This window comes from Hermetia illucens, chromosome 4 (assembly GCF_905115235.1).
Source record: "Hermetia illucens chromosome 4, iHerIll2.2.curated.20191125, whole genome shotgun sequence".
NCBI classification, from domain to species: Eukaryota; Metazoa; Arthropoda; class Insecta; order Diptera; family Stratiomyidae; genus Hermetia; species Hermetia illucens.
The window spans coordinates 24,063,489-24,074,002 of NC_051852.1; the positions used below are offsets into that span (position 1 = coordinate 24,063,489).

The 10,514-nt window shown below is 40.8% G+C and overlaps 1 protein-coding gene across 10 annotated transcripts in view; it reads left to right on the forward strand.

Moving 5' to 3' along the window:
- The window catches only part of LOC119654898 (A disintegrin and metalloproteinase with thrombospondin motifs 7), a 142,728-nt gene extending 138,132 nt beyond the window's left edge, over positions 1-4,596 (forward strand). For 9 of the 10 annotated variants that reach the window (XM_038060518.1, XM_038060527.1, XM_038060519.1 and 6 more), the window contains 7 exons: positions 659-843; positions 961-1,088; positions 1,150-1,277; positions 1,338-1,642; positions 1,700-1,817; positions 1,875-2,052; positions 3,767-4,596. In XM_038060518.1, the coding sequence (XP_037916446.1) occupies positions 659-843; positions 961-1,088; positions 1,150-1,277; positions 1,338-1,642; positions 1,700-1,817; positions 1,875-2,052; positions 3,767-4,164 (1,440 nt within the window). In that variant the 3' untranslated portion in view covers positions 4,165-4,596. The remainder of the gene's footprint in view (positions 1-658; positions 844-960; positions 1,089-1,149; positions 1,278-1,337; positions 1,643-1,699; positions 1,818-1,874; positions 2,053-3,766) is intronic. The other variant, XM_038060526.1, reaches the window with a different exon arrangement.
- The last annotated feature ends 5,918 nt before the right edge of the window (positions 4,597-10,514 follow it).

Genomic DNA, 10,514 nt, shown 5'->3' on the forward strand with positions numbered 1-10,514 from the left:
TGAGCTGGACGTTGAAAAAACGAGTCCTCATACGAATCGTACGCAACCTTTCGTTATTAGGTTTCACGTCGGTGACGTGCGGCTTTAGTTGTTTACTCACTATAAATGCAACTCCAGACTCCTTGTGTCCCGATGGTTTGCCACTTTTGAAAATTATGTGCGAACTCATATGAATTATTTCGCTACCAATCCAATTTGTTTCCTGGACTGCAATCATGCTCAATTTGTAAATTTTTACCTGTTGAAGGAGTACCTTGACGGAGCCTGGTTTGTTCAGGGAGCGTACATTCCAGGATCCGAAAGAATAGCCCATTAGACGTTTGGTTGGTCGTCGTCGTTTATCCGTCCAATCCGAGGCAAATGTTTCAGATTTCTTGGCATGGAATAGTTTTTACGACCCATCGCAAAAGCCTATCCAGTGGAAATGTGTCAGAGTTCACTTAACTTTGTTGCAGGTCTGGCTACGTAGTCCGTGACACGCTACTCAACTGAGATGCCTAGGGTATTACTCAGCCATTCAGGCTACAGCTATATCCTCCCTCCTCCTTTCTCAACTATGGCTGGGGACAAACTAGGCGCAGTTTCATCATTATAATACTCAATTTAATTTCATTTAAAATTTTCCTATTTCAATTTCAACATTTTCCTTTATTTCTAGTGGTGCCAAAACGGAAAATGTGTGCCTATCGAAGAAAAAACCCCTGTTAATGGTGGCTGGGGTAATTGGAGTGACTGGAGTACTTGTTCACGATCATGTGGTGGAGGAATTTCGATGCAATTACGGGAGTGCAACAATCCATCTCCCGCCAACGGAGGTACGTTTTGTATAGGTGAAAGGAAAAGGTGAGAATTATCAAAATTGTCATTTTGCCCCCCCATATCTCAAAAGCCACGAATAGAACCAAATACCAAAAATATTCACCCTAAAACAAGCTTCATCTCTTTTTCTATCTGTCCCAGATACGTTGTTTGCAATACAGAGCCATGTCCTGACGGTGAACCAAGCTTCCGCGCCGAACAATGCAGTCACTTCAACAATGAAACCTATGATGGACAGAAATATAAGTGGCTCCCATATTTCGATAGATGTAACAAGTCGCATCCTCCAAACTTAAAACAGAGATTTACTCCTCCTTACCCAATTTTTAGATAATCCCTGCAAACTATACTGCACGGACGAAGAAGACCAGGTGATTGCCAACTGGGCGGATATAGTTGCAGATGGCACTCCTTGTAAAATTGGCACCAAAAATATGTGTATCGATGGAATATGCAGGGTAACTATTACCAATGACGATTCCTGGGAATTCCTGAAGTTAAACCAAGATTTTTTGTAGAAGGTAGGCTGCGATTGGATTGTGGACTCAAAAAAAGAGGAAGATCGCTGCGGTATTTGTGAAGGAAACGATGAAAATTGCGAGATTATAAAGGTATGTCTAGAATATAATCCTCAACTTTCCTTTGAGCCTGTGCATTTTCAGGAAGAATACAAAACCGATTTCGACATAATTGATGGATATGTTGAGATCGCAACTATTCCCAAAGGAGCTCGTCACATACTCATTGAGGAAATGACAAATTCAGAGAATTTTCTCAGCATTGGGAAAACTAATACAAGCGAATTTTACTTAAATGGAGAAAGGTATCTTATCCCAATTATTGATAGAAACAATAAAAGAATGTCTGGTCCTTTTTAAAGACTGATTTCTATGCCGGGAGAATTTATCATAGCTGACGCCGAAAGCCTATACGACAAGGAGGAAAACCAAGAGTTGATTAAGATTCCAGGACCAATTATGCATACAATTTCAATATTCGTAAGCAAGGACCAATTGATTTGTTTTTATTGATGTTATCAGGGTGATTTTTTTAAGGTGATTGTACGAGGTTCTGCCCAGAATAACGGTATTCGCTATGAGTTTATTCCTCCAGCAAAAAATTCGACTTCTGTGAGAACGTACGAATGGAAGTTGGGTGATTGGACTGCTTGCTCAGCAACCTGCGGGGGAGGAGTTCAGTATCGCATGCCATTATGCTTCAATAATGGAAAATGTAAGTTTATTTGAATTTCCGTACTTTTGTTCGAATTTTCTAAATCTTCATGAATTTCATAGACGAGAAGAACTGATACCGATTTCAGATAAATTTAGCGTTCTGGAGTTTTTTTATAGCGTTTCAATCAAGATCGATGAAAAGCTTTTAAGGTGACTTCGAAACTTGACGGATTTTGATAAAATACAGGGTGCGGCAGCATAACTTCCTTTTTTAAAATGCGCGCCACTCAGTTAGTTGATGTCATCGCGGAGCGCTAGTGGTCTCGTTCAAGAGGGGATACTGTACAGTTTTGTCCCGACACGGTTCAGTCGCCATCATGCGTTAGAATAGTGAGGAGCGTGCCTTTGCCGTTGAGGTTTACTTTTCAAGCGGATATTCGGTTATTGCAACACAGCGTGCATTTCGGAGTCGCTTTAATTTAGCCCCGTTGGCTCCCGTCCCAGACCGTAAATCAATTGCTACATGGGTCACTACATTCAGACAAACTGCAAGTGTGACAAAAGGAAGAACTGGAGTCCCTCGGCCCGTTAGATCACCTGAGAACATTGAAGCAGTGAGAGCGTCAATGTTGCGATCGCCACGGCGTTCTGCGCGCAAACACGCATCTGCCCTTGGACTATCCGATCGTTCTGTGAGAAGAATTCTTCGTGATGATCTTCATTTTCATCCCTATAACATGGCGATAGTGCAGGAACTTTCACAACGTGACTTCAATTCTCGGATGAACGCGTGTGAGCTTCTTCTTGATGTCGTTCCCGAGGGTGCTATTGTTTTTTTTAGCGATGAAGCCCATTTTCATTTGTGTAACAAACAAAACATGCGCTACTGGGCTGACACCAACCCTCGAGAATTGCATCAAAAGCCTTTGCATTGACCCAAAGTCAGAGTGTGGTGTGCAATTTCCTCAGCTGGAATTATTGGTCCCTGGTTTTTTGAGGAAAATGAGATTACAGTGACAGTGAATTCGGACCGGTATGTAAACATGCTACAGAATTTTTTTTCCCACGGCTAGAAAATTTGGATTTGGGGGACACTTGGTTCCAACAAGACGGTGCAACAACACACACTTCAAGAGCATCGATGGCTGTTTTGAGGGAACACTTTCCAGAGCGCCTTATCTCAATTAGAGGCGATTTGGAATGGCCGGCACGCTCTCCCGATCTGTCCCCTTGTGATTTTTTTCTATGGGGTTTTTTGAAATCCCGTGTTTATGTGAACCGTCCAAGAAGCCTACAAGATTTGAAGACCAACATCCAAGAAGAAATTGCCAACATAACACCTGCTATGGTAACAAGAGTCATGACAAACGCCAGAAATCGGTTTACGCAATGTATGGAGAATGGGGGACGTCACCTAACAGATTTGATCTTCAAAACAATGTAAATAAAAACTTTAGACATGTACCTACATTATATAAAATAAATAAATATTTTCCGATGCATACAATAGTTTTTATTGAGTTTTGAAAAAAGGAAGTTATGCTGCCGTACCCTGTATTTGCACAATTTCCAAAAATTTTGCCATCATGAACATATGCATGATAAAATCACAAACCTTTACGATGACAACTGACAGATGTTAAATTTCAAATATGGCCGCGAATCATCCAAATTATGACATTCTTGCTAGAATTTTTTTTTCTAAAACTACACAAAAATTATGATACAAAATTTAATATTTTAATTTAATTTTTTGTAATCTTCCCTAACAGTATCCTCCGACGAAGATGAATGTTGGTCCAACGCCGAAAACGAGCGGCCCAAACAAATAGTCCGTGAATGTAACTTGGATCCTTGTCCAGCTCATTGGTGGATAGGACCTTGGCAACTTTGTCCAGTCACATGTAAAAAGAAAGGTGCACCGGATCCAGTCAAAAGACGTTCCATTATATGTTTGGATCAAAACGAAATAGTCTTGCCAGACAGTCGTTGTGAAGTAGAAAAGAAACCCATCGATACCGAAAAATGCGGTGCAAATATTCCTCTGTGTGAAACAGATGATGAAGATATTGACCTGAATAGTGAGGGCGACATTGTTGAGGAAGTAGATATGACTAATGCCATTGCTAGTAGCAAGCAATCAAATTTCGAATTTGACAATATGTTTTGATTTGGCATTACCTATGACTCCTTCCCCAACAATGTAGAAACAAATGTGGCTGCTATTACAGGGGAAGCTACTATTCCATTACTGATAGTGACAAACTTAATTTATTACTATTTCTTAGAGTGTATTTGTATTGAATTTAAATATTTTTTTAATTATAAATTGAATGTATTTATTCTGCTTTGATCGCCCAGTAATGCAATAATAGATTTAGGAAACCAGATAGTCCTTAAATTCGCCCTTCACTAACATCATGACCTCATGTGTTATATTAACATCCGTAGTATTCAGTCGTCTGCTTCCGGTAAATTCTATTTATACAAATATTAAAGAAATTTGTGCGATATTTTCTACTTTTATGTACTTATGCATTTTCAGTTATAATTTAAATGTATTTTTTACCTTTTAACTGAATAAAATAAAAAGCTTTATTATTTTTTGCATAACATGAGTGGTCTTTTTTATCTTAATTACTTAACTGAATAATGAAAGCAACACCAGAGTTTCCATTTTCCAATCCCATTAGTGAAGTGGAGGGGAATGGCATGGGGTATGGATGGCAGTGACCGCTTCGAGGAGCCCAAGTAGATCTGTGGTGTGTGGTTTTTATTCCACTCACTCCTAAGACCGTGACTACTGAGAGAAGTGAGAGAAGTGAAGGTAAGCAGCTGTCCCTCCCTACAACCAGAGATCTCTTCGAAATCTTAAAAGGATTGTTTTCCTAGAGTCCCCAGCCTCGGTCTAGCTAGAACTAGTCAATTGCAAAGGAAATGCCTAAGAGTCTCTCCCTCCTCTCACAATTTTAGCAATGCGAATTGTAGAGTATTCCAAGTTTGGCGTGATGGTCCTTTATAAGCCATAAGCAAACCGGCGTAATCATGTACGTATTTACGTACGACTGGCCTAAAACTTTCGCGATCAGGTTTTGTTAAAGGAGGGCCAAATCCTCTTCGCCATATTAAATCAATACGAAGTTATTAGATATTACAACGTTACATATCCTGAGTCGATTTATTGTTCAACTTCTAAAGTGATCAGAAGCGTTGATCCGCTTGTTGCCACTGCTTATACATTCAGGATCACATAGATGAAGGAACCAAATGAAAATGTGTACATAACCTTGAACTTAAGTCAGGCTCAAGCTCGTCTAAAAGAGAACAAGCGAGAATCATTATAGGATGGATTGTCTAAAAGCATTTCGGGGCCTCAAGAATTAAAGGAAAAATTTAATTCATTTCATATCCTGGAGAGCACGCATCTCCATCATGCCGAGCAGAGATGAATTTTTTTTTCTACAGCGTTGTCCCGTGGCCTATTAGATCAGCTCCTCTTAATGGAATTCGCTATTTTCTCGGCCATAGGGTTGGCCTGGGTGGAATTGTCAGACTCCCGATTCACCATTTAACGTATCAAACTATCGCTGCCTCAGTCGGCCTTTTGGTTATTTTGCGATAATCAGGCCTATCTTAACCAGTAGCTTCCTGTCAGATAACATAGCCATATCAAAATAGCAGCATTCACTATTAGATCTTCGAAACCAGTTGCAAATAAGATCCTAATGCAAGATTCTGTTCCGAATTTAAAAGCATCTCAGGAACAAAATATCATATAGTGTATATAGAGAAACACGTCTGTTCGGAAGCGTTAGAATTTTGACAGAAAGCGCATATAGAATGCGAGCAACTGAAAACTATGCTGTACACAAATGGCATAGAAGAATGTTTAGCAAGCAATTAGGTGATCCGTATTTCCCGAGCTCGTAAAAATAAGGCCGAAAATACTCACAACCATTGAGTAGCTGATTCAAATACTTCCACTGAAACCTTTCTAATGAATTATGTGGTCCATCTACCCCTCTATCCACTATCCTAAAATTTTTGCCAAATGTCAACAGTGCGAGCTCTTTCTTCTCAAACAAGCGCTCCCTTGTCCTCCTCAAACATCGGAATAGCTCTTTCTGTCATCAATATTCCTGGCTTTAAAACACTATACTGTAAGGGAAAACTACTCTGGAAACTCTCCATTGGTGAATGCCCGCTAGGTGCTTGCGGTAGAGTTGCTTATTTAAGACTGCACTCCTCCCCTTAGAACCTTAAATGAAAGTAGACAAGATTGCGCTGTTGGCAAATAAATCCAACCAAGTGCAGGACTCTAAGTCTACCGTAAGGAGTTCATCTTTGAATCTATCGTTATGCCCAGATTTTTCACTACCAACTAAAACCCAACCGTAATTTCTTCAACTTATGTAGGAAGAATGGTGAAGACCCCTTCTTTAGCCAGGATGCTCATTTCGACTTTCATCAGAGCTAGGAAGAATTCATGGGCAATCATCGACCAATTGATTCCTCGCATCACTGTTCCCCATTGCATATCCAACCAAATGATTCATCCAGTATTTGGAGTCACAGTAGATCATCATCTGGAGCTTTCAAGAGATGCCGGCCAAGCATAGACTACAAAACTGCCTTCCTTGTTACCTTCATTCTTGGCTGTCCTTCCCGAAGAGTAAGCAGGCCCTCAGTGTCCTTAATATGAAGCCTTTCAACGCCACAAAAATCTCAGCGCACCTCACAAAATTAAAGGCATTCCTTTCGTGGCGAGAAGTACTGCTTGTCAATAATGACAGCTGTGTCTCACCCCGGTACGATCAAGTCCTCAACTACATAATAACATGTGCATAGCCCAACCATGCTGATTTGGCATCTTGTCTCCCACAGCACAAATCGAACCAGTCACTCCCAGCTTGATGAGCTTCCTCACTGTGCCCAACACACAAGGATGAAATGCTAACAACAGCTGAATTTGCTTATCAAAAGAAGCATTGACACTTTCCAGTGCAAATGGAGAAGCACTTACTCTAAATATGCGTTGAAAGTAATATGTAGCAATTTTGAATTATGCGTAAATTCAAGTTTCAAAACTTCATTGTTAATACCATCCAATCCCGTTATTTTTTGTCCTTCATGGACAAGGCCGCTTCTAGCAATTTCTTTAAATTGATAAGCCACGAATCTGAAATACCACCGTAAACTAGTAATTTCAATCTTCGGCCAGCAAGCAGGTGACTTTCTGTGTCTGTATAATTTTGGACTCTAAAACACAGCAAGCTACTATAATAAGATTCATCGACTCGTTTATTCCCTTTTAAAATAACTTGCATCAATTTCTTGGACATTCTACATGGTATATATTCGCCGGACGTCAGGACATTGAATAAGCCATTCCCGAGTTCAAAGGAAATGTTCTGTCAACCACTAATCGTATAATCGTTTAATATCCTCGACTGTTTCACTGTTGCACTAAGGACTCCATAACATAAGTGACATAGAGGATACCCAACACTGCATTTACATTTAAGTCAATGGATCCTGTCCTGGGAGCCGTCTGTAAGACTAACGTGACTGAGAGTCCGAACCTAGACAGTTGAGCCCTTGAGTGTTTAACGTAGATACCTGTCGTGGAGACTTAATCCTACGGTCTTCTTAAGACACGGATTGATTTTGTGACCACAATCAGAGCCCCGCTGAGACAAGCAACAACGGGACCAGTCTATACCAAGTGCATGGCTTAGCATTCATACGGGTGGATGCAAAACATACTTAAATCTCTACCGAACTAAGGAGTACGGCACCCGTGTTGAAACGCAACACTACGCCGAGGCCCGAATGTCTCTTCTCGCTTGAGCATAACCACAACCCCCATGAAACTGCCACTAGGGGGCCTACCGCAAATAACCGAGCTGTACTCAAATACAACGGGAGTTCACCCGAAGTATGAGAGTCCAGTAGCTATCCCGGTTCCCATGGTATCAGTATACCCCTGGTAAGGTTTCGTCCAATTTGCCACTTCAGATGAGTCCCCGTGCCCCGTCTTCCTCACCGCCACCTCTAAGCACCAGTCCGAACCTAGACAAAACTATGGCTTCGTTCACGTACGTTTATAGCACCTCGAATTCAAACGACATCCGTGCCAATGTATTAGCTTTACGTCTAGGCTGGCCAAACTTTGCTGTGCTCCTGTCTAGCACTTCTTAATAAACCTGCTGTATGCCTATAGACTTAACGTGCAGATACTTCCCGATCATTGATTTACTTTGCTGTTTTCTTGGGATCGCTGGCTATGACAAGTTTCCATCCTCTCAACCTGACAACTGCAAGATAGTCAAAGTCCTACTTGCAAGAGTAGCCGTTTTTTGGAAATGTTTTGTCCCAAGGAAACTCTAGACTAGAAGTTTTGTCCCTAGTAAACTCTGGACTACCTCACAGCGCGTGTTCTACTTGTCAATCCTCAACACGATTCGACAAGTATACCATCAGTTCACATTCGCCAGATAGATTTGACATTTACCCCAATGGCTTCACGATGCTGCAAATTTATTGAGGAGTTTCCACAAAAGACCTCCCATTGTTCTGCTAATGACAATGATCTCTGGCCGTGTCTGTCCTTTCTCTTTTTTCGTGGCTGTTATTATCTTAGTTTGCTTCAACTTTACTAAAAGGGTTCATTACGGTAGTAGTTCACAATATGCTGATCTTTCCACATTCTCTTTTTTTACGGCCCTAATTGGTCCATCTCTACCATTTGTAATAAGTGTCGATGTTGAAAATCATCAAAGTCGCCGTCGGGGTTGACTATGGTGAGCCTGGAGAGCTATCCCATAAGTAGAAAACTTGTGATCGGTAAACAGACACCTAAGTGCAGTTTCGCTGAAGTATCTTGTTAATTTGCGCTTCCTGTGCTAGTCTTCTCGCCTCATGCACAAACAAAATTTTGGTGTGATCCCTACTTACCATGTACAGTGCGTAAGGATCAGACCAAAACAGAAACAATAACAATTTGAGCAAATCCGCAAGAAAAATACAAAACAATTGGAAAGTAAAATTAGAAATGAAATATCCGCTCGGCCACGATGGGTTGAAAAATTCAAGGGTCGTGGAATGCAATTGAGGAGAGAAGATCCACCATGGATCATATCCTCATCTGATGCTTCTTTGACCTAAGGTGCTAATGAGGCCTACCTGGAAAAAGTGCACCGATCCCGAGTTTTTCGACTTCATGCTGTTATTTTTTTATTTCATTTTCAATTTTATTAGGTGATTATTTTGGTAACGTTCTGTGAATTTTTCTAAATATTTATAATTTGGTATAAATCTACGCGGATCACGTGTAAGGCATGTGAAGTTTTGGACATGACGTCGGAGGGAATGAGGTCTCAACCCCCCCCCCCCCCTCCCACCCTTTCTCCACATTTCCATATCTGGCTCCGCCGTCTTATTTTCTTTTATCGATTACTTGTTCCAACTCAGATTTATCGAGGACATCCCATTTTGCCCGATTGGGGGCTATGCCAGCGGGTCCTTCATCTTTCATTCCTCTTTAGCAATGTTCCATAAACGTCACTGGTATGCAATAAGGTATGTAAGTTCCTCCATCGTCTTGATACCATTTTTATAATCTATGGGGTATTTCATTAGTGACTTGCCTTTTCCTCACCTCTTCCTCATTTTGTTAGACCGCTCAAAATTTGTTCACATCCTCTTTCCCTCTGCCATCATCATCCGAATGTAGTTCATACCGTTCGGTGGAGTACCTTGCACTGCCAATTAGTTAACTGCTTTGTCAATATTTACGGTCCTAAAAATGAATATTATGCGACTCAGATATCATAATTTTTTCTCGTGGCCTATTCTTCAACCCTAGGCAAGAAATTCTTTCTAAGTTTTGACCGCTAGAATTATTGCTATCCACAGTGCTTTTGTCTCTCTGTTTCCTTCACCACAACAGGCATTCTGACTACATTTTCAGAAAAGAGGTGGACAGAAAAGAGATGTAATAATGCTCTTCTCACAAAGGAATTTATATCACCATAGAATCCATCATTTTCATTGAGAGGACTTGTGAGCGCGTTGTTGGTTTGTAATCATCGACTTCACTTCTAAGCCGTTTCGTCTTCTGAAGTGCCAACCTGCTCATCAGAACCAAGGAAGGGCACCTATTTGCGAAAAGTGACCACTATTGGTCGACCAGAATATACAATGAGAAATGCGACCTAGACAGATGAATACTTACTAGACCCAGGAAATGGGCTTCTCAGAAGAAACAGCCTATATGTTTGGACTGTTAGCCTGTCGGGTCCCAGAGGACAAACAAAAAACAACAACAGGAACAACAACGAAAGAAGGTACCCATAAGTGCCCATAGGATAGCTGGGTACTGAAATTTAGTAGAGAGCAGTTAATGATAGGAACATTTAGCGGAAGGCTCAAATTTAATAATGTCGGATGTACCGTTGCATAACTCTTCCCTGCTTTTAGGAGAAAAAAGAAGAGCATTAAAAAAAAAATGTAAAAATC